Consider the following 24,560-nt stretch of genomic DNA (forward strand, 5'->3'; position numbering starts at 1 on the left):
ATTGTAGATTCTTGCTGCGGGGCAGAAGTTGAGAAAAAAGAAGAGAGAAGATCGAGAGTAGAACTTGAATTGGAAAAGTAGGAGTGAAGTAATGAAGCCGTCATATTCTTACCTCGTGTGTTCTACCTACCTTTGGCGCTCATACGCCAGTGACGTCTTTTTTCGGTATGTTATCTAATCATTAAATTTGTTTTCGCCACAGCACTATCACCACTGCTTTAAACGTGCTCATTAAAACATTAACATTAAAGAGTAGCCTTTTTGTCGATTGATCCAGGTCGTACATCTACGCAAACCTTCCCTGCGGGAGGGAATACATGATGTTTTTTTTCTTGATAACACATACGCATGATGTAACTGATAACATGTTTCACAGCTTTCTACAAAGCAATAGAAGCAATGACTTGTTATCTTTGCTGTCGGACAGTAACGTGTCATAACAAAACTAAATGCTTTGAAATGCTCCGAAATTATGCCAATTTAATCGTTCCTATCTTATTCCTAACTCGTAGGCTTTGGTTCTCTAATAGCTAATATTTGCGAATTGAGAAAAACTAACAAGTACCAAATTTTGTAGAATCGTTTAGTACAAAGTACCAAACAAAAACAGGACCAACATTGAATCGGGTAAGAAGAGTGAACTTATAGCCTGGAATCTCTAACTCACTTTTTGAAGATTCATAAAAAAATAATACACTGTACACTTCCATTTACTATTCCTTTGCGATCAAGCTAACTCATTCTCTGTGGCGACGAGCGATTCACTACAGAATCATACTAGACTAGAGACTTTTTCTCCGAAAAGATTGACCTGTAAAAATACAATAAGCAACACAGAGAGTCATCAGAACTCTTTGTGCTGAGTTGAAAGCAAACATAGTAACTTGTCCAATTCAACTCACTTACTCACTTTTACTCAGTGTGGACATCTCTACTTGGTATGAAGCTTCTAATTTTATCACTTTCGGATATCTTCTTGTTTGAAGTATCGACTGGTACGATACTGCAAACCTATACAGTGCTACCAATTGGCCTATAGCCGCATGTAAAATGTTCGTGTTTATGCTACTCCTTGAACAGATATTATATCGATCAGACGGGGTGTTTGTTTGTGGATGTAGCATAGGAATTTATCATATTTTTAATTAGTTGTATCGTGCATGTAGCTCTTACACTAGTTAATTACCTTTTTTTTAAGTCGTCGATACGATAGGTACTCCAATTAGCAAATGAGATAGCTAATCTTATGAGCCGGTCATTGCTGCCCTAAGAATCTAGATTCTTTCGTTGAGATTCATTTAAATGAATCTTAAGCGATGAATGGTTCGCATCTCGTATTGAATCTTCAAAGATTCATGAAAGCATAAAGATTTATGAATTCAGAAAGATTCATAAATCTCCAAAGATTCATGAATCTGTTTACAATCATGAATCTTCAGACGTATATGATTTACAAGATACTTAATTGGAGGTGATCCCGAGGTACAGTCGCCAACATGAACGACTTAGCGACATGGCCGTCGTGAGTTCAAGCCTCGTATGGACCTTCCTAGGAAGAAAGAAGTAACTATCCGGCTGCATGGTACCTTACTAAGTCTCGAAAACCTGTATAGACTGGCATGACCGCGTAGGACGGTTACGCCAAGAGGAAGAAAAAAGAAGAAGCTTAAGCTATATGAATCTAACGAGATGCATGAATCCCCCTAGACATTCATCAATCTTTCAAGATTAATGAATCTTTGCAACCGATATTCAGATTCATTGAATCATTTCAAAGATTAATTCAGATTCATAAATCTGATTCTGATACACCTAACACTACCACTGACTGATTAGGACAACCTTGTCCAGCTCAAATCGACAGGGATTGTAATCTTCTTGTAAGATCATCATGTTTGGAATATGTATTACACTGTTCAGCAAATCATACTTACTTCTTTTATATGGTCCAGCTCCCTAACCAGATTTCCTTCTATATTTTTTCCACAACTATTTTCTTTCTCCCAATTCAAACGTAGAAATAGTCGGATTTTTGTTTAGTTTCTAGTTTATTGTACAAATCAATGCGTGTATTACATCATTACAGGTGCTAGCTAATCTCTACTTTCAACAACAAACATTCCATGCCTGGATATTGTGTGTGTATCTGACCAAAAGATATGCGTGCGATGGTGCGTTCGACATCGATGTATCGGTAAACTTGGTGGTAGCAAAGATTCACCTAGCGGTACCTAGCGATCTATCTTAAATTCTAATCGATCGATCGATTACATCAATAGCTTGGTTGTGGTTATGTTTTCTGTTACATATATTAAACTGGGAAAGGCACTTAAATCACATGAAGTTATTTTCTTAGAAGTTGTGGCTTACGGCTAAATATCTTTTTTTGTTTTGTTGTTTTGTTATTATAAGCTACTACAAACAAATTATGCTCCTCTCGCGTGGAGCTACCCATGCACCAAGGTGGTAGAGAAATATGTGTGAGACATAAGCGCTAACTAACGCTTTAATGAATAATCTGCTTAACAATAGACGAATATTGGACAAATTGTTTCAATGAAAAGCTTATAGCCCTTCCATTACACTGCGCTGGTGTAAAGGGGAGACTTGTGGCTATTGATCTTAAAGATAGTTCCTAAATCTTAACAACAACTCTGTTGACTTATTATGAATGACCACACTTTTGAGTGAAGATTCTGTTGTATTATTCTTAGTTTAATTTAAAAAACAAGCCATTAAACTCTTCTTCCTTTCTCTCGATCACTCCCTTCCCTTTCTGACACATCACATGTAACCGGCGAAAAGTCTACGATGAGAAAGTGAGCTCAAATGTCTCTCATCGACGACTGTTGATCGGTTGTGTGTCCAGAGCCGCCACGAAATCTTCCTCACAATTCATTCTCCCTATTGACTTTACCAACTTCTACTTCTACTTCTACTACTACTTCTATAATATCAATGGGGAAACATTTCCCACTTTTGCTTCAAAACACTAACACTCTACTTCAAATATTGCAACGATAGCCTAGTACTACCGGTGAGGTTTCGACTTACGAAACCGGTTCCGGTAATTGTTTGCTTACGTGGCTAATTGTTTTTATACTTATTGAGAAGAGATGAAAGATTTCAACTCGTTAAAAGTGAGATAAAAGTGTATGAAAGTGTTGTGCACAGCAAAGAAAAGAGAAAAAGTAAGTGTTTGTAGAGTGTGAAAGTGAAAACAGAACAGATACATTTAATTTCTAAAAAAACAAAAACACAACAGCACAATGGAGCTGTGTGTCGGAGAGAGTTCCTTAACCTAACCGTACGGATTCACTTACATACCTAGTTGTTTTTTTTAAATTATTTTGTTACGATCGTTTGTTTTTTCTTCTTCTTCGTCTTCGCTAAACCTTAAAACGTTGTAATGTTCATAGAACTTACAGTAAAAATATATCATAGATATATGGGACCGAAATTACCGAATCTGCCTTTTGTGGCCAGGCGCCCGTAATACCCGGTGCGCCCGGAAACCAGCACACAGCAGAAACGGTAAGCAAATACGTTAAAAAGTAAACGACGAATATTAAAGTCGAGATAACGACTCGTCTGCGTCCTAAATGGGGATTGCTACTCGAGAAGCCGGAGAATGCAGTTACTCTCTCGAATGCTTTCGAAAGCAGTGATATAAAGGACGCTTCTCCACCTGCGAGACGCCATGTCCGACGTGCGGGTGTGTGTGTGTTCTTTTCTCTGATTTCTCCATCCACAGATCGGATCCAGCATCAGGATAACACCGAACGGAGGAGAACAGAAGTGAGTGGTGTGTATGTGTTGGAGATTTTTGCTGGTACCAGGAGGATCTCCTACATTCAAGAAGAGCTCCACCAGGACCAATATCAAGGACGGTAAGTAATCACATCATTTTTTAAGAATATTATCCTAAAGCTTGTAAGCTCTATCTCGCTCTCTTAAGGGTTGTGTAAGCGCTGTCATCTGTCATATATACCGATCGGTCTGTCACCATTGTTCTGCCTGGGTTAATACTACCCAAGAAGAAGAAGGTAGAGTCGTCCGAAATCCGGCTAGATCTACAATGCTCACTACCCCCTCCGCAGTGACGAGAAGAGTGATTGTGCCTGTGAGTGATAATACAAAAGAGTGATTACGTCTTAGCTGACTGCAAGTGCAAGAGAATGATGCCTAACCGACTGTCTGTGGTTAGATCGGCAACAAACTGTGCGTTAAAGTGTGCTTAAGCTGCTAAGGTATCCTGCCGAGCATACGCGAGATATGTGCTCCTCTGTTTACGTTTCTGAACGTTTGATGTTGCTGTCTGTTTTGTTGTTCTTTTCAAATAAATTACGCATAATAAATATTGTCCTACACTCTAGCCGCGGAAGTAAAACAAAACGGGAAACTACAGCTCTACAGGCCGGGGTCGCTCTTAAGTAAGGTGGTTGGGATGGTTGCGGTTCTCTACAGCGCGTACGGGCTGCAGAACTGGTACACCAACCGTTGCGAGCGTTCCGTCTTCTGCATGATACCCTTCTTGTAGTACTGCCGTATCGAGCGCGACAGCTTGTCGTAGTTCATGGCGGGACGGTTTTTGCGCCGGCCCCACAGTCGGGCGACGCGCACCGAATCCTCGATCTTGAACACACCCTTGGACCGGTCGATCCAGCGGATCGCGTTCTGGTGCTGTTCCGGGCAGGCGAGCAGCTCCTTCAGAAACTGCCACAGATGTATGTGGGACCCACCGTGCCGGGCCTTGGCCGGGGCAGGTGCTCCGGATGCTCCCGTGGTGGCGCTGGTGGCGCTTGTCGATGGACCACCGGCTGAAGATGAGCTGCCAGGGCTTTCCAGCGGCATGTCTTCGTCGTCATCTAGAGGTGAAAAGAAAAAAGAGCGAGAAAAACAAACATGAAACAAAGGATAAATTGTGAGTGAGGAAGATCTTTTTTTGAAGAAACGTGAAAGATCCCCACATGACTAATGGGAAATAACATGAGAGTTTGTGATTTTGGGCTCCAAAGTGGTTTTTGTGGCCTTCACCTAATTAGCTTGATGAGGGGTTTCGCCGATATCATCGCAGATTGCTATCTGGTGAAAGATTCTGAGAAATTCCACTAGGTCCTAACAGAGTGAATGAATCACATTACGTGAGATTAAATTTGATTGGAGTTTCATCTTTCATGATTTTAAGGATTTCATTTGAGTTCCATCAAATATTTTTGGAAAACCCTAAACTATGAGCACCATAATGTCGTTGTCTAGGGCATGGAACTTTCTAGTCAGATCTTAAGTAAACATAAATCACATAATCAATGATTAACAGACATCAAAGCCTCAAACAAACTCCTTATAATCGCACAAGAGTTCAATCTAGCGAAAAGATTCTACAAAAACTTTCCTTTTTCAAACACTTCAATCCAACATGTCCTCGGCAAGTGATTTCAATCGCCTCCCTTCCCGCATTTGCTCTTCGGCAAAGCTCAACCATCGAAAGCTACAGCACACAGCCCCTCTACACACACACACAGACTGCGCTAAATGCCAAACGGTTTCAGACACATTCCGGAGCGCTTGTGTCACTGTGCCTGTGAATTAATGGCCGCGTTAACACCGGAACCGAGACAAGTCTGTTTCTCGCCGCGGTGACACCGTCGTGGTCGCCACTGCCGCAACAGAAGGGGAAAGTGTAAGACAAAGGTTTGCAGGCTCGCGAGCTTCGAACCACTGCTCAATTACCATAGGCAGGGGAGGTGGTATGCAAATATGAAAGGTCCTGCACCTCCCCTCATTTCTGTCATGGGGTGTTTTAAAGTAAAACAAGCACGACAAAAAACAAGCCTTCTCTTCGATTAAATGCATTGAAAGGATGGAGAGCGATGAAATTATTTGAAACCAAAAAAAAAAACTTGTTACACGTAAAATGTGTGATTAAAGTCTTTTTTTTTACAAAATCCCAAGGTCCCACAAATAAAGCTGGAAGACTGGTTAATAATAGTCTTGCTGCTCGAAGGTGAATTGAGATGGATCTTATAATCAGGTATTATTATTGGCTGTGGCGCTTCGGGACACACGCGCTTTCCCCTTGAGAGAGAGGGTGACCAACCGACGACAAAACTTCAACGTCTCTTTGGGTGAGATTGAGAGGAATGGTTGAAGAGAGACAGGACGGGTGCGAACGAAATGAAGCATGATGGTAGGCCGGGTGCCGGTTTGGCAACACACCGCACGAGACGCGACGCGATCGAAGATCAAGCAGAGAAAGCAAACATTCGTGGCTGATGAGGTTGACTATTTACCTCATGACGGGGATGTGGGGAGGTCTCGCTGTCTCTTTCTTCCCTACTTTCTCGATCTTTCTTCATGTTGTGTTTTTCTTCCTGCTGTTGTTGTTGGTTTTCAATCGATAAAAGGTAAACCTCAAGGACGTTTGCGATGAGGTTATGTAGTAGGCAAGCAGCAACGACCGGGTGCGCCCGTCTCCGCCATCTTCCACCGGGTGCACCTTCGGAGAAGTGAAAGATTGTCCCTCCCTCTCTCCCCCCTCTCGCGGGCCGGGGGTTAGTGGATATGGTGAAAATATGTGACCAAAGCCGCGAAGGCCAGGGGGGGAGCGCGTAAGTGCCTTCAAAACGATGATGGAGCCATTTTCTTTGGCCACAGCCACACTCGAATTACCTTTCCCGGGCAGGGATGGTGTTTGGACGGCCACTTTCTCCCACCCACCGCATCATGCGGGTGACTAGTTTTTTTTTTTTGCTGCACTCTTCCTCTCTTTCCCTATCTGCCAAGTTTGCTGGCTGCGTCGAAATTAGTGGTGCAATTTCGCAGTTACCATCAAACGGCGTTGTTTGGTTTTCTTAAAACGCAAAAAGATGAAAGACTAAGTGGAAGGGAGAGAGACAGACAGAGAGAGAGAGAGAGAGACAGAGAGAGAGAGAGTGAGAGATAACTCATCCTACCCTCTCTGTATTGAAATAACAAACTTTTGGAACAAGGGGTGGCTTGTGCTGTTCGGAGAAGGGATGGTTTCGTGGGGTGTGAAGAAAACAAACTCTCTTCTCTTGGCACACGGCACGGCAAATTAGCCAAAGTTACGTGAAGGAAATAATACGCAGTGAAAGAGCGCTGTTGCGTGCTGTGGATGCGAATGCGTTGCTCAATTGCAATCGGGTTACGATCGAAAGTCTGGGGCGTTGTGTGCGTGTTTTTTTTCGTTTCTTCGTTTCTCGGGTTCACAGGGAAAGAAACTGTTTGTTTATCATATACACAACACCTCTGGAAAAAGGTAAAAGTCAGTCTTGACGGATTGCAAGCTGTGCTGCTGCATTCTGGAATTGAATACACAACGAGATCGTTTTAATGGAAAATTCCATCTAAACTCCAACTCATATTTTTACATCGCATCGGAGCTATTTCTCGAACAACGAAAAAGCTTGTGTTAATTAAACACGCTTCTGAAGGGATTAAAAAATCGTATGCGTAATAGTGAATGTTTTTCGATGTTGGGGTTGCTTGATTTTGATCCCGAAACCTGTTTCCTTTCCCCCAATTGTCAACCCCAAAGGAGCAGAAGCAATGGGAACAGGGAGTCAGTGTCAGAAAGTAGAGGAAAGGTAAAGCAAAACTTGCTCAGTTTAAGAAGTAAAGCAACAAAAAACACAATCCATCCAGCTCCAGACACACACACACACGGGCGGGTGGGGAGGTGGACACAGGACGCGAGCAAGAAAGGAAGGAACAAACAAGCGGGAAGGGAGAAAGACCTTTGCCGTTTTGCTGATCGTTATTCCGAAGGTCGTTCCAAGGCGAAATGGTTTCTCGCGTCCTCTCGCGCGGACGGTGTGCCGTCTTGCGCGCGTGTGTTTGTTGCGCGGAGCGAGGTAAAGGGACAGGTGAGCGAAGGGCGCTTGTGTATCTACCACGGCGCAACAGCAAAATCAATTTCACCAGAGAAAGTCTTGTCCAGAAGCGGCACAGTTGATCGGTTAAGGTACGCTGCTGCGCTGTGGGGAGAAGAGCGCGGTCGTCGATGCTTAAGCGCAACGGTCGACGCGATGTGTATCGATACGACGGCAACAGTGTTTGTGGTAGGATTGGTTTTTCAATGGTTTGTATGATCTTTTTTTTGTTGGAGTAGGAGTTCCATAAGTTTGAATACTTTAGAGGTACTTTGGAGGGGGAAAAAGGGTGATCTTCAGTGAATTGAAACATGATCTGATATTTATAAAATAAGTAGAAATAAATGCTTCTTAGTAGGCATGATCCTAAAGCATTGCAAAGATCACCTCTGAAATCCCGAGGATCTCGGAAGCATTGCACATGTAGGTTTCAAACAATAAAAGACGATCATTTGTTTCGTCTAGTTACTTCGTATGGACGAAGCCTCTTTGGTTCCAATCACGTAGAATGCTCAAAAATTCAATATCCCAATTGCAAAGACTAAAATAGAACTTCTTCTTCTTCTATTTGGCGTAACGTCCTACGCGGACATGCCGGCCTATACAGGCTTTTGAGGCTTAATTCATTACCACGAAGCCGGATAGTAAATCCTTGCTACGGTCCATTCTGGGCTTGAATCCATGACGGGCATGTTATTGAGTCGTTAGAGTTAACGACTGTACCACGGAACCGCCCTGGTACAGACGGACTATCTATTCCTATTTCCCAATATTGCAATAGTATCTGTCAATGTCCTGTTTGCATAGACTTCAATAGATTTATCTATTCCTATATTCCAACATCAGAATAGCAAATGTCAATATCCCAATCGCATAGATTATAATACATAATTCTTTATCAACTTACCGTCACTGATATCTCCATTCATTGAGTCACTGTCGAAGTTCTCCGCAATCGGTGGACTGCTGCTTGGGCCGGGTGTAACACAGCTGCTACCACTGCTAGTTGCAACGCCGGCCATCATCACACCACCCAGCCTACTGTCCGTGGGTAATCCAGCAGCAAAGCTAGATCCATTGCCATCGCCAGACACTGGAGCGCATCCCATCGACGAGATGACGCCACCGGTAGAAGTGAGATTGTCGGTAACCATACTATCGACCGTAGCATTATCACCGACCATTAGCCGATTGATCTGCTTCCACAGATCAAGGTAGCCGTGCAGCTTATCACCACCCTGTGTACGGAAGATATGCGCAAGATGAGGTGAAATGGATTAGTGAAGGAGTCTAGAATACGCATCTCCAATGCCCCTTCAAAGCTCCCACTCCACAGAGCATTGGAATGGAATGTTCCGCAGAAACGGAATAAGCGTCCCCAACGGATGGGGAAGACTGGTTTTTTTTTTGTTTCACCGAGCGAGGTTAGCAAAAGGGTTGTGGGCCGAGACGTGCTGTTACGACTACGGAGCGATACGGCCGAGCGTTACAAATACATAAAATCGCGGTGAAAGTGAAAAGCCGCCCGGCGAAGCGAATGCGCCGAGCGGGCGTCCAAATGGCACAACAGACACACGGGGCACACACACACATACACACATGGTCGAACCAGTTTTGCGGTTAGAGTGGATGACTGGTGAGCGAATCGAAATCCATGGGCACATAAAAAAAGACGACCACGATGAGTAGCGGAGCTAAGGCATACAGCGATTTTTGGCGTACCCCTGTGACGGGGTGACGCTCTCCAGCTGTGGTTGTGCGCGTTTGGCCTTCTCGCGATCGCTTGCTGTGTATAGAGCGAAGAGAGGCTGACGTCATCGAGGTGTTGAGATCTGTTCGGTAACCGGGCCTTGGACCTATGTGTGTGGTTGTGTGTTTGCCAACAGTTTTGTGCGATCGTGCTTACCTGTGGTATACGACGGACAAACTCCTCCAACGGTAGCGCTGCCAGTTGGGCACCATTTTCCGGGAACAGGGCGGCAAGGTTGTCTAACCGGGGCAGGAAGTACTTGCCCATCGCCAGCTCCAACCACTGATGGACCTTGGCCGTTGTCCACTGCTTGGGATCTGGGAGAGACAGCAAATAAAAGGACGTTATAGCGCATTATTGGCATCACATTATTCAAAAAATTAAGATCTCCCAAGATCACTTACCGGAAGAGATGCCCAGCTCGGTACAGGTCGCCTGCATACCGTTCTTCATCTCCTGCAGGGCGAACTCAAACACCGGCCCAATGTCGGCATGGGTCGTCAGCCCTCCGATCAGCGAATCCAGCTCTAACGGTTTCAGATTGTGCCGGCGCTGGAAGCTGGTGTCCTGTAGATGCTCCCGCAGTATCTGGAATCCACCGGTCTGCGGTTTGCTGGCGGTGCCAGATGGTGGCTGCTCCAGCGGGCCCGAATAGTTCGGTTCCACCTTTACGAAGCCCGGCGAGGGCGACTGTGACTGATGGTGGTACGGCGATGAGTCACCGAGCAGCGACTCCAGATCGATGCTGGTTTCCGCTCCGGAATCGTACTCCGTCTTGATGATCGGTTGATCCAGCAGACTGCCCGCCTGGTGCTGATGGTGATGGTGGTACGGCGACACGGTACGCTGCTGATGGCCCGTTTGCTGGTGCGGATGGTCCAGCAGCCCGTAGGACGAGGCGGTCGATTCCGGCGATGCAGGGTTGCTGCTGATAATGCTGCCGCAGCTGCTGTAGCCGCTGCTGCTGCTGCTCCAACTGTCCGACCAGGCCGTCGACGGGTGCTCCTGTTTCATCGGCTGCATCGGCAAGTCGTGAAAGATCGTGGCCGGTATGTACTCCGGGCTTTGGGCGGGCTGACCGCCGTACGACTGCTGCTGCTGCTGCTGGTGCAGCTGGGACTGGGGGCTTAGCGGCACTTCGCCGTCGTTCGGCAGGTTGACGGACAGGTCGAACAGTTCCGCGTACGAGGCGTACACGTCCGACGTATAGTTACCGGCCGCCGGCACTGTTTGCGGTGTCTGCGGAGTGGACGGAAGAGGAACCAAAAGAGATATTGAATTAGAATTAGTGGGATCAAGAAGGTAGTCCAAGCATTGCGAAATGTCAACGGTGACACTCACTACTAGCAACTAGATCACAGACGAACACCACACACGCGCGCGCCCGAGAAGCGTGTATCGAGCCTTCCAAACCATATCACAGACTGACACACGCTTCCAGACCTAGAGCAAGGTGTAGTAGGCAAGCGCAGTTTGCCGGAGGCGATTCTAGCCATCTTACGAATCTAACTCTCGTCCCTTCCCCTCGCCAAACTAACACACAAACAGAGAGAACAGCAAACGTAGTACGTTTCGCGAATTCCTTTCCACCTCGGTGTATTGCTCTGGCCCGTTCTCCTCCCTGTTGGGGCCTAAGCCCCCATGTTTCGAACGTATGTAGTAGAGTCACAACCGTCGTTGACGTCGGTGTGGGAACGTCAGCAGCTATCGTCAAGTAAAAAAAAAGACTATCAAGCACTATGCGCGCACTAGTAGGTAAGGTAACCCATTCTACTACGCCATCGTTTCGCGTAATGCCATTTCCTGCTCTACACTGTGTCACGTTTTTTTTGTTCTCTATCTCTCCCTGTGCCTCTCTCTCTCTCTTCTTCCGGGAGGCGTTCTAGCGTTCTGAATGGATTCGTCTTATTCTCAGGCACCTCAGGCAACAAAACACACACAGCAACACACACACAGAAGCTACTGTTGTTTCGTCTCCTTTCATCTGCTCCCAGGGGGCGAGCTGACAAACAAGTTGGAGCGGAGCGCTGCTGGAGCTTCGTGCTTGGAGGTTCTAGCGCCTGCGTCATCTCAACCGGCTAACGGCTATGGCACGGTGTACACGTCGTCGGGTCGCATTAGTATTCGCAAACGACAGGCGCACAGGCTCCAAGGCCTACACGCTTGACTGGAGATTGTTGGGGCGCGCTGCTCGAGAGCTCACCTAGCTTCACCTGTGTGGAGCAGTGTGGGCTTTAGATCGTATCGATAGAGGAGCGCTTATACTCTTACCGCCGTGCTTTGCTCCCACCTGTTTCAGTAGCTCGTTCAGGAGCTGCTCGGCCACCCGGGCCAGTTGCTCCATCATGAGGGTGCTAGTCTCCCGCCCAGCACCGTCAGTGTTCGAAGATCGTTTAGGCATATTCGCGCGGTGGTGCTGGTTGTGTGTCACTTGTGTCACTGTTGAAGAGCGGTTACGCTTTACGCAGCTCGCTTGATTGCGCCCCTTTTATAGTTGCGCTGGGTGCTCCTCAGGCGCTTCAGGCAATTCGCACTAATCAAAAAAACATCTCATATCAACTATCTTCCTTGTACGTCTTATCACGGGGACGTTCTTTTCGCAGATCCTATCGAACCAATTCCAACTAGGTTCGAGCGAGTTAAGATTCTATTACATAAATGGCACCAAACATGGGTGGTTGGTCTGATAAGAGACGCACTTCTAGTGGGCCCGGTCCAGTTCTTGGAACTGTACCAACTTTGTTGCAATGCCGCCATATTTTGATGGCCTTTTTTGCTCAGTTACTTCATTAGCAACTTCATCATATCTTCGAATCGATTCAAATTCTGTGTCGCAATTGGTCCAGCCTCGGACCTCGCCGGAGCACCAATGGGAGAGACTTTGGGCTCCAGCACCTAACAAGGGGCGGACTATTGCCATTACCTGGCAGTGTAGAGGAAATGTCCTGAGGGGCGGGTTAGACAATCAGAACAGCAGAAAAGGTCGACACAAACTCGTTTTCCATCTTGCGAATGGCTTGCTTCACCGCCCTATACCTATACCGGTATGATCGGTAACGTAATGATCTAAATTTAGCTCACAACTTGGACGTACGTCTCGCACGTCAAATAATCGCTCAATCATCGTCTGCTGTGCGGGAAGGGGGAGTCGTACAGCTTTGCCGATCGTTTAAGATCATCCAGCATGATCCATCAATGTGACCGAAAAATTGCAAACGATGATCATTGAAGACGTTAGTTCCAGTGTGTGTGTAAGTGTGTGTGGCAAGATCATCGGCGTGGCACCGCTTTTCCACCTATATACTCGACGGTACTACTAGCTTGACGTCAGCATCGATAGCTCTGATCTGATCGTTTGTGACGCTCGGAAAAGTACCTGCACGTCTGTGTACCGGGGGAGATCGCCGGGTGTCGATTAGTGGGAAATCGTTTATTGCCACTGTTTCCGATGCTCGGGAAAAGCTGTTTCGGATCATTGTGTTGTGAAGCGGTTTTCGGTGGGAAATATAGTGCCCTACATCAAATGACGGTTCTCGCTGCATGTATTATTGCCCCGTTCTCAGAATCTCCGAGCCTAACGCTCTAACGTTCTAGTGATCGTTCGCGGGCGCTACAATTTCCAGCGAAGTCTCGCCAGGCGCTGATGCATGTGCTTGCTTGTGGGTCGCTGTTAGCATTACGCGATGGTGGTGGGTCCGTTTGAATGGATATTTAGCTTTTCTCACTGGGGTTTGAATTAAACGCGTCACGCGTGTATTATTGACAACCGGGTGAAAATGTGTGCATTTGCAAATTTTGTCCCCATCTACAGTGCGCACACCAGGCCGCGCCGCACGATCGCTCCCGAGCACGTACCGTACCGGTTGGATTGTTCTATGCTGGCACACCTTAAACTCCAGGGGATTGTTTATGCAAGAAAACAACGACAGACGTGTGACATGCATCTCCCCTGTTCGGTATGCGGCACCATAAATATTTATGTCAGCACGCTCTAGCATGGCGATTTCGCCCGACGACCGGCAGCGCATGGTGCATTTTTCGAGCCTTCCACACCCACGGGCTTTGCATTCAACTTGCAAAGGCAGCAAATAAAAAAAAAGTGGCAAACAAATTTACCGCTTCTCGTGCTTCACATCGGCACACAACTGAAGGGCTCAAAACTGTTTGGCAGAAGCGGCCAACTTTCTGTACCGAGTTGGCGAGCGCGCGAACGCACTCAGAAATCTAATGAAGCTATCAGACACTGCTCAAGAAAACACCGTCCCGCTGCACACTTTCGACAGCGACCGCTTCTCGCGCATTTTGGCCTTGTGTCTCGAGATCGTGTCTACCTTTCCCGACGACGACACGGTACACCCGGGTGGCAGCAAGGTTCATTGCTAATTAAAGGCAAACCAGAATGCTTGGCAATGATGCTCTCGATAAGGGCAATTAGGCAGCGCAGCCGCAGCCGAAGAAAGTGACCGACGTGCGCTCTAGAATCCAGATCCAGTAGAATGTACACGATCTTGGGATGGGCATGCCCATCGGCCGACTGGTTCTGGTCGGAGGCCACTTCCCAAGGTCTTCCTCTCATTGGCTCAGCCACGTTTGGTGAGTTATCCCGGTTCGGTAGCAACTTTCCCTTGCAACCACACTGCACGGCCAAGGGGACATCGATCTGGAGCAATTAAATTAAAGCCAAGTCCCAGTTTCCCTTTTGCGATTGTTGTGCGATTTTGTTGTGGCGCAAAAAAAAAGGGCCAACAGGTGTGGATCGCACTGCGGAAGTAGTAACTCTCGGCTTCGATGGGACCATATATGGAAGGGGCAGCGAGCAGCCAAGAATAGCAGGTTTACTGGGAACATACTGGGCGCAGCAGCATCGAACGATGATGAATGGCGTTTTGGGAATTGGGCTGTGATGAATGAGGAAAAGAAATGAGTGACAGTGCAGTGGGTGAGTTATGGTCAGTCCGTGTGCAAGCCAGACGCTGCTTGTGGCAATATATCAGCAGCAGACATCAGAGCAGGTTTAAGGGTGCTTTTATTGATCTATTTGTTGATTTGTTCCTTTGCAATAAGAAATAATTATCATTATGTTAGAACCTTGCTCTGAGGATCTTCATACATGTTGATAACATTAAATCACTTGATCGAGTTCTGAATATGATTTCATAAAACTCAGGAATAATACATCTGTTTGATTTTAAATGTAAAAGATCGGTTTAGTCTTTCCAAAGCTCTCTTAGTAACGATGCTGTTTCTTGAATGTTTCATGTAATCCAAGGCTTAGGTCGTCCTAAAGCCTTGGTAGGAATGGAATTACTAATTGAAAATTATTAGTGAGGAACGGTTCTCATGTGATTTGATACAATTGACATGATTTTTGGACTTTTTATTGGACTTTGATGTGATGTCACAACATGTCGTAACAAAAACAACACATCCGCGTTATCTTCATATCTGAGAAGACTGAAAGTGTGCCAGATACATGTTTGGCCCTAGATGATGCTTTAATGCATGCATTAAGACGTATTTATGACTTCTTTCTTTAAATCAAATAATCATTCTTGAATCTAAACGACTTCTTCGCGTACGATGAAACTTCCTAATGTCTCCTAGATTTAAGAAAGGGGGTCACAATCTTGAGATGATGGTCTATAAATTACATTTATTCGTGTTTGAATTGATATTCACTATTCCTGGTTTCCTGGCTAAATTCCTGATTAAATTGTTCAACTATAAAGGTTTAAAAATGTAAACATTCAATGTCTTATTCTATTCGGCGTGTATGTCAGCTGGAATTTCCTAATTCTAACGATTCTATCGGACCCTGTGCCACGCGATCATCAATGGCATTAAAGCTCACGAACATGTCCAACGGTGCTCAGGAAATTGTTTTGCTTCGATTGGTATGCCAATTTCGTGTCATTAGTAATGGATGTTTGGTTTGAAACTAAACTCAATTCTATCACCGTATAACGAAAAAGTACGGTAGAAGAACAGGCAACAATAAATGCCATTTGAATCCATACCATTACTTCGACTTTAACCTTAACGCACACCGCACCACAGTATATTGCAAAACAACAAAAAACCCTCGCTAATGTGGAACAAGAGGTGTGTCATTTAGATTAGTCAGCAGTTTTGGGTTTTGCTATGCAGCTACGATTTTGTATAATATAGCAAAGTAAATTTGCATGTTTGCATTAACCATGATGATCTAACTGTGGAACGGTAACGGACAAATCGATCGCCACGGTCATGCCCTTTTGCTCCGTTTCGAAGAATTTCGAGACTACAAATTCGTGATACTGGTACTGACACACTCACACACACACACAATCCCTCAACTCTAAAGCTTTTTGTACTAAAAAAAAGGAGTAATAATTACACCACAGCGAATTCAACACGCAATCGCTTTTAACGTCCGCGGCGGCTGCCATATTCTGATCCTCCCGTTAAGAGATTATTTATAAATTTTGTTCCCAAAACCCGCCCCAAAAGCCTAAACCCTCAAGACCCTGCGGGGTGAGTTTTTGGGGCTGGGGCCGGTCACACTCATTAGTATGCAGGAATCTGGTAACATTATGCAAAATTAACTACCGATATGCGGAGCGTAAAGGCAGATTTTCGACAGAGGTTTTTTGTTGACTGCTGCTGCTGCTCAGAGCTTTGCGGAGGGACAACTTCGACACGCGGGGCAGCATGTAAACCGTCGCGTACCTTCCTCTCTCAAGCCCTGGGGAATAAGCTCCGTCTCGAATCGAGATTCATTTACTGCTGCCATCCAAAGATCCAGCGAGGGCCCCAAATGTACGCAATAAACACGGCAGCAAATGAGTGAACACACCCGGGCGACCGGTTCTCCCCAATTGTTGCTGTTTGCGAATGCTGATCGCGGAAGCAACAAAATTCGATTCGATTCGTGCTGCCATTTTGTTCACAGCCGTTTCTCTCTCTCTGTGTCTGTGTGCGTCTGTTCCACCGGAGATTCTATGGCCGCGCAGAGCAGAAACCTTTCAGAACGCGAATACCGGTTTCCTGTTGAGTGGGGAGTGGGTAAGCTTTTCGGGGTATGTGCGATCTCGTGATCTTCTCACCGTAGTGCGGCTGTGCGCCGAAGCGACTCGGGCAACTATTTAACACCACTGTTTAGTTGCGGCGCAATAAGGGCAACCCTTGCCGTAGCGAATTGAAGCAACACTTTCGATTTCGAGAACAAGTCACGCTTTTGCGGGGTTGACTGGTGTTTACGCGTGTGACGGAAAACAGATCGCCTGTCGTAGGTTGAAGTGTTGTCCCGGAGCTTCGGATCGTTTCCTGGATTAGTCGCTGCACCTTGCACCCATCCACCGTAGGGTTGCACAGGCTCACTTCGCCAGCCTTGAGAAGCTGGGTTGGGGAGTATGTTTTTCTTTTTTCCAACTGGATTAACGTTGCGTAACTACCACGGCGCACGGTGCAGGCGAGTTCGATTCGCTTCGAGAGTCTTTCGAGCGAAGCTGCATTTTTGGGTCACTCCGGCCGGAGTGAAAGTGAAAGGCCAAACCCGAACGCCTCCCCTCCCCTCTCCGTGTGTGACGTCAAGCATTTGAAAGCGCGCCACTGCCACCATGAAGGGTTGTGAATCAGATTTTCAACCAGTGCACCATCCAGTGTTGCACAAGCACGGCGCAAGTGGTCATGCAGAGTCAGTCTGAGTCAGCGATCGACGTCAAACGAATCTGTCCTTCGAGCACCGAGCAGCATCGAATTGGTTGGAAATTCCCAAACACACACACAAACATGTTACCGATAGTATGTACCAGAGAATCGGCGCAGCATTGCAGAATCTCTCTCTCTCTCGTGTGCGTCTCTTTCCTCACGAACCATTACGTAAGGCGGTGGATCGAGCGACGGCTTGTTGCTAATTCCATTGCTTCAAGAGTGCCAAGGGGGAAAACCCAACAACCGTACGGCCCTCATCGACCACGGCTCTCTTCATCGTAACAACAAGCCAGGTCCGCTTGTGGCAGCAGCGTGTACAGCCATCTTGAGGCAGTGGTCGTGCGCGCGCGCGGGGGACTTCAATTGCGCGATGGAACAAGTGACGAACTCGTGTTTCGTTTCGCTTGCAATCGTGCTGTAATGTACTGGCGCTGGAGCCAAGATTCGGAGCAAGGATATCCAGGAAGCGGGTTGAATTCCATTCCCTTTCAGCAACGTTGCTCGCTGTGGCCTCATGATCTCTGTTCCAACCTCCGAGCGGCGGCGGAGAGGCGTAAACATTCACGTACATTCTTGCCTGCTCAGGGCAGACTTGAAAGGGCCCCTTTGAATATGTGTCTCCCCCACGGGCTCAAGGTTGCCTGCAGGGAGTGCAGCATTATGGGCAATAGAATAGAATTCTAAACGTTTCTAAACGGGTGAAGGAAAAAAAGGTGTGTGTGTGTTGCTGCCGAGACGGTGTACACAAATCCCAGCCTGTCCGGTGGGTACGGTATAAAATATGGTGACCCGTCGCACCAGCCGCTGATGAAGAACCGGAGTCGTTTAAGCCGGATTTATGTGCGCCAGATTGAAAGATTGTCACGACATGGGACAGCAAAATCAGATCGGTTTCCTGGTTCGGGTGGCACACCAAGCACTCCGGCCACGCTTTTGCCTTTGCTTCATTATTGATCGCTGCGAAAGGCGACTTTATCGTGCGCCAGAATCGCACCGATTGACGTCGTTTTGATTTGCTTTTGCTTCGCATGTTTCTGCAAATCAAGCTAAAGCTAAAAATAGAACCTTCTTAACGTACGTGGTGTGCTGCGGCGAGCAGGATTAAATGCAAATTAAACCACATCAATAAATGCGCCGGATTGAATGTGTTCCCATTAGCAAACAAACTGTTATAGCTGTGCTATAAGGGAAGGTGGTTTGCTGGATGCCCGTACAGCTAAACAAACCTCGAGAACAAAGCACCTCGATCTGTTTAGTACAGGAAACATCTGGCCCAATCAAGTTGGATTTGCCTTTCGCTCCTTACCTTTTTTCAGAAGGGGTTTCAAGGGAGTAAGGTGGTGGTTCGAGGTCCAAGCGCACACTATTGCCATCGTTCAATAAACTACACAAACGAATAAAAGTGAAAGTTTGTTGTGTCCAGGTGGTGGTTGTGTTTGCAAAAAAAAAAAAGAAAGAAAAGAAAAATGGTGTTGCAATTTTTACGACACCTTGTGCGAGACTTGCCTACCAGCTTACTACTAGCGCTTGTGTTTTATTAGCGTTTATCTCAGGTCGTACGAAGGAGAGGTGCAAAGCTCAACGCAAATAAGGCGAAGCAAAAGTACAAAGTACTGTGAAGGTCGTCCCACGATCGTGTGGCGTGGCATCAAAAACTGGCACACACTGTATTTGCCCCCAAGTGGCCCCGTAGTCGTCAAACAGGCGCGCTAGCGTGCCCGGTGCCAAGCCTGGAGCTTGTGAAACCATCTTGTGCGAGCGCGAAGACGACGATGATGTCATCGGTAGTGGATTAGGCTAAGGTTTGGTGTGTGTTGGTGAGATACCTGGGACCGTCCAGCCGTTCGTTTCAGGTGATCTTTACAATTTGCACCTCGCAGCGCTCCGAGTGGGTTTGCGCGTATGCAAAGAGACGTAGACATTGATGGACGGTCCGTTTGGAGCGTTTTTTTCTGCAATATCACACAATAAACCCGGAATGCTCCGAAGCTATTCCGACTTCAGAGTCGCTAATGACATTCGCTAACCAACCGCACATTGGTGAAATGGTGTAACATTCCTAGCACTGTGGCGGGCGGTGATTATCGTAGTGTAGATTCCAACCCAATAGAAAGCCCATGGGTACTCATGGGGCCGCTGTAGGTGGTAGTAGATCGCTGACTAAGCGATCTGAGCAACTGATTTTTGCATATCACGCACGTCACTTCCCGCAGTGGGCGCAGGACATGGCGAGTGAGTAACCGCGGCACAAACACTAATGACGTCCGTCCGAAACCAGTCCTTTGCGCTGTGGTAGGAAACACGGGGTCCGTTAGCGTCATGCAGCAGTGGAGACCGGGGTCGAGAGGGAAATTAATTCCACGATCGAGTAGGGGGATTTTTGATCGATGCAAGGCGTACAGTGCAGTGCCCGGAAGACGAAATCGTCATGTTGACGATGACAATGTCTAATTACGCAGGAAGTGAACGTTTAATCGATTATTCAAGAAATGCTTTAGCTTTGAAGGAAAAAACTTACAAAAACTTTTTGTTTTTTTGTTGTTTGTGTCACATGAAAAATAAACGTTTTGTTAGTTACTTACAGCTGTTGCCGCTAAATATTGGCTCAAACTCACCTGTTTTTGGCTCTGAGGCACCAATTTTGCACAGCGTGTCACAATGTTTGCCTCTTAGGCACCAATTTTGGACAGTGGCCATCAATTTTTGTCTCTATGGCATACTCTAGGCATTGTTTATAGTAAGTCAATCGCTTTTTTTTTACTAAATGCATCGTAATGCCAGAAACTGTGTGTTTCAAAAGCATTGAATTTCAGTAAAGTCATTATTAATTCAATTGATAGAATTTAAAATTATAACATTGTTATGCCAATTTTGGAAGAATTAATGAAGTGAAAAAAGTTCGCATGTATTTTCAGGTGTAAACAATGTTTAGAAAACTTATTGAAATTTCATTTTTTTTACTAAACACAGTCTAATTATACAAAACTTTGTAGTGCGTTTGTAATTAAAAACTACAGTATTTGTAAATCTACACAAATGTCTTATAAATTTACCATGATTCCTACAAGAGTCAAAAACTGATGCCTCAGAAGCAAAAAATGGAGCACAATGTCAAAAATTGATGACTTATAGATAAAACATTGCAACAACTACTGTGTTTAAGCATTACCACTCAATATATAATTCAAAGTTCTGCTCTTGGAGCGTAAGTAAGCGCTCAAACGTGCCTCATGTCTTCAAGATGGAGAAGCATGGTCATTGACGTAATGTGAGCTTTTGGGGGGAATAATTCATTTGTTTACTCAGTATATCTATTAGGCTTATTTCACAACATTGGTTAATTTAAAAGTGTCTTTTGTCTTTTTATCTTAAAATACATTTTGTCTTTTCCATTTTTTTATTAAGGACTTTAAAACTTTTGCTTTTAAAACTTCCACTTAGCACACTTGTACTAAAAAGTTTTTTTTTTTTTTTTTTTTAATTAAAATTATTAGCACCAAACCATCTCAAAACGGTTCCAGAAGAGGCGTTGACGCCATTGAAAGCATCTCCAGCGCGTGCTGTGATAGTTTTGAAAGCAATAATCATGCTAATTACATCACAACACACAACAAAACAACAAATAAGGGACAACACACACGCAAACCGACACAAAATGTCCAGACTGTACTAAGCACATTAGCGCCGTCATAAAACCATCCCCCCATTCGTATCCCCCCATTACGATGGGAAGAGGGTAAAGAATCAAACAAACATATCCATCTCGCAAATATTGCGAGTCGTCGAGTTCCGCAGAGCACATCCACCTTCACAGGCGGCCATGCTTCAATCAGGCAAAATAATACACCTCCAACGTCTTGCGTGCCTGTGTGTGTGTGTGTTTGTGTGTATTTGCACTTGAACCAGGTATATTTGCACCGAAATTAACTATTCCATCCATTCCGGCCAGGCGAGCGCGTCGTTGGCAATTTCCAGAGCCGCCGCATAGCCGCTTGAATAAATGCGTTTTAATTGCCCTCCCGTCCCGTTCGAGAGGGGGCATGCGAACGAACGAACGAACGTCAATTACATATGGGTGGGTGTACGAGCGAAATGAAAAAAAGTGCGCCCGATCGTCCAAGTAGGCGAAAAGTGCGTCATCGATCGCGGCACTGCAGCCGCCGCCATTCCAGCCACGGCGGCGGAGTGTGAAGCATTACATCACACGCTTATTTTCTTTTCGGCCGCTTTGCTTTCCTCCCCCCCCCCTCCAACAACGCCATGAGAGCGTGGAAAACTCTCACCCTGCCACGCTTGCTTTGTCTGTCGCTTACCTTTTCCTTCGGGTACAGCATCATCTCGTACGCCATTGTTGTTGTTTTTGTTGCAGCTACTGTTTGTTGCTGTAATGAGCGACGTAGCGTTTGTTTACGTTTTCAAGGTAGTAGTGGTGGTAGTATTAAGACGGTAATCTTTTTGCCTCTTTTTGTTTCGGCGCAAACGCTTGATTACGATGACGGTGTGTGGATGGATGCGCGCGCGTTATCAAATCGCGGGAGTTTGCTGATAGGCATACACACGCGCACTGTAGACACACACACACACACACACGACACTACACTTGCTGCTGGCTACACTGGCTGTTATTTCACCTTTCACTCGCAAGCCGAACTTTTCTGTGCGTGTGTTTGTGTATTGAAAGCAAAACTTATCTCCTTCACACAGAAAAAAAGAGAGATGCAACAGTGAGTGGGTGGTGTGATTTGTTTGCGCGTGTTGTAATTGCAATCTCCTCGCACGGGTTCAAAGGTATCTTTACGATTGTTCTGCTGCAACTTTAAGACGCCGATTTTTTTCTCTCTCTCTCTCTTCCTCTTAAAAAGGTATAAATGTGCGTTTAAATAAAGCTTTTTAGACGTTTCGTGTATTCGCCAACAACGGTTCGGGTCTAGAGCCGCGAGCCTGGACACCACTGGCACGGAGCACTGATAAGACAGGTTGTTGGCAATGGGATGGCGCTATCAGCGAAGAGTGGCACACTTCGTTGATTTGTTTTCTTTTTTTTTTTGTTTTTTGGTTTGCTCTCGACTCTTCTCTGTAGCCTTGTTTGCCCTTCCCAAAGCCCTCCACACGGACGGTGGTGGTCGTTTCGGGGTTGCCTTTTTTCTACGTGATTTACTTGCAAAACGCCGCACACCGATTCTACGCGCGATAAACCTTTAACCTTCGCTGGTGTGGTTAACCACTTCACTCCTTTTTTTTGCTGTCTGTCTGTCTTTAGGTCGTACCTTGGCTCACTGTTTCGGCAGCACGACGCACTACCGCACTGTTGTTGCAACGCACTTGATCCTTTCCAGCGCTACTGTTCATTGCGTTTAGCGGGAGCCCGTACACTTGCAATTGGATCAACAAACAACAAAAAAAGCACAATTTATTTATTTACGTTTGTGAAAAATCATTAAACACAAACACCTACACACACGCACACGCAAACACTGGAACAGGTATGGGGAGCGCACAGCATCCGGCGGACGCACAACTGCTTCGTTCGGCTTTTGGTTCGGGAATAAGCGAACGGTTTGCGAACGCGCTCGCGCTAAGCCGTGATCGTGCGCGCCAGGCCGAACCGACGCAAAAATCCCCCGCCGCCGGCCGCTTGGGCGCGCTGGTTGGCGCTTTCACTCGCACTGGCGCGCTCTCGCGTGTCGGGTCTGAGCGGGAGAACGAGAGCACTGGAGATTATTGGCGAAGCACGAAGGTTCGACCCCAAACTTGGCTCGCCCCCAGTGCCATCCAGCCCCCACACACAGTAAGGGACGTGTGGGGGTTGTGTTGAATTGCTGAATGTGGTGTGGTAGTGGTTGACTGGCGGCGCTGGCCCCAACACGCAAAACCGTCAACCCCCCGTGAGGAGGGGTGCGTGCGAGTGTGTGTGTGTTTTTTTCTCTCTTTTTGCTTTGCTTCTCTCCCCTCTTTTCTTTGCTGCTCCGCTCCCGCGAGCGTGTCTCGTTTGAAAGTTTATTTTTCACATCTTTGCCACAAACTGGTTACGTGTGTGTGCTTGTATGTGCTTGTGTGTTTGTATTTGATTGTATTAAGCTCTTGTCTTGTTGTTGTCTTTTTCTGTTCTCTGTTTCTGTGTTGCGTGTGTTTTTATTTTTTGACAATGTTTTTTTTTTATATATTTAATTGTCTTTGATTTGCTGTTTGTTGTTTTTCTATTGCTTTGTTGGGGGGTTTGCTTATTGGAGACTATTCGATATTGTATTCACTCCCACGTCATTGTTTCGATGGTTTTGGTTGTGCGTGCCCGATGAGCACGCACGTTTTTTTTGTATTTTTTTGTTTTATGTGTTGTAGTTTGTATGTTTTTTTCTTCAATATTTATTTCTCTCTGGTCTGTTTAGTTATGGTTGATATGTACGAGATGTTTTTTTTAGTTTTCTTTTATTTTACTTAAAATTTGTTTGAATTTGAATTAATTTTTATTTGCACTTTATTTTATTTTCCTTATTATCAACAATTAGAAAACCAATCAATGCAGAATAACTTATTTTCAATTGCATACGTTTTTAAAATTCATGTAATTTACTTACATACCTGATTCTACTGCCTCGCACTATTTACGTTATTAGAAGTTTTGTTTGATGTTTTATTCTAAATTTTGTGGGTTTTTTTTCAATATAAAGCATTATACATTTATTTTTTAGTACACTGTACAATATGACTGGTGGATCTCAATACTATAAATATCATTCAATACTTATTTTATCTTTACTGTATTCATAATCATGGATTAGGCATTTGTTGTGGGCTTATTCACTGTAGCAATGATTGTTATTTTGTTTATTAGTATTATTATTTTGTGTATGAATTTAAACAGATTATGAATTGAATTGTTCTAAAACATTAGTAATTTATTTAAATTTAGGAATCAAATTTACAAGATGTATCAAATTTACAAGCTGTATCGGTCTGTAGGCTTTTTTGAGATTTTTAAAGGAAATATATTGAATTCTTTTTCATACATGACGGATTTTTTGGACCATTGCTCCTGAATAAATCTCCATCTCAAACTACTGTTTTACCGGTTTTTTTGGTAATTAAACATTGAAAGTGCAAAACAACGACAGATGAAAATTATAAAAAAATTAATGTTTTTGTATTATTGACTGTGCAGAATAATGAGTTTATTTCCTTGACTGTTGTGTTTTTAGTTGTTTGTAAATTTAACCCGATATTTA

General features: G+C 45.3%; 1 protein-coding gene across 3 annotated transcripts; it reads right to left on the reverse strand.

Annotated features, from left to right (window-relative positions):
* Positions 1-2,029: 2,029 nt before the first annotated feature.
* On the reverse strand, positions 2,030-22,897 carry LOC1270604 (DNA-binding protein D-ETS-4). Of its 3 annotated transcripts, none has more exons than XM_061662971.1 (5): positions 21,651-22,897; positions 10,050-10,884; positions 9,802-9,962; positions 8,803-9,133; positions 2,030-4,868 (listed from the first exon to the last, which is right to left on the reverse strand). In XM_061662971.1, the coding sequence occupies exons 1-5, from the start codon at positions 21,684-21,686 to the stop codon at positions 4,462-4,464; spliced, it is 1,770 nt and encodes a 589-aa protein (XP_061518955.1). In that variant the 5' UTR covers positions 21,687-22,897; the 3' UTR covers positions 2,030-4,461. The 3 variants fall into 3 exon arrangements, with proteins under 3 accessions (XP_061518955.1, XP_061518954.1, XP_061518956.1); XM_061662970.1 differs by lacking the exon at positions 21,651-22,897 and adding an exon at positions 11,936-12,159; XM_061662972.1 differs by lacking the exon at positions 21,651-22,897 and adding an exon at positions 10,987-11,849.
* Between the last annotated feature and the right edge of the window lie 1,663 nt (positions 22,898-24,560).

This window comes from Anopheles gambiae, chromosome 3 (assembly GCF_943734735.2).
Source record: "Anopheles gambiae chromosome 3, idAnoGambNW_F1_1, whole genome shotgun sequence".
Classification (NCBI taxonomy): Eukaryota; Metazoa; Arthropoda; class Insecta; order Diptera; family Culicidae; genus Anopheles; species Anopheles gambiae.

Bases quoted from the DNA above. Each gene is read 5' to 3' on its own strand.
- LOC1270604 (XM_061662970.1), bottom strand. From the start codon at position 12,046: ATGCCTAAACGATCTTCGAACACTGACGGTGCTGGGCGGGAGACTAGC. The intron at 10,885-11,935 runs GTGGGAGCAAAG...TCCACTCCGCAG, and splicing joins TGAACGAGCTACTGAAACAG to ACACCGCAAACAGTGCCGGC. The intron at 9,134-9,801 runs GTAAGCACGATC...TTCCGTACACAG, and splicing joins TTGTCCGTCGTATACCACAG to GGTGGTGATAAGCTGCACGG.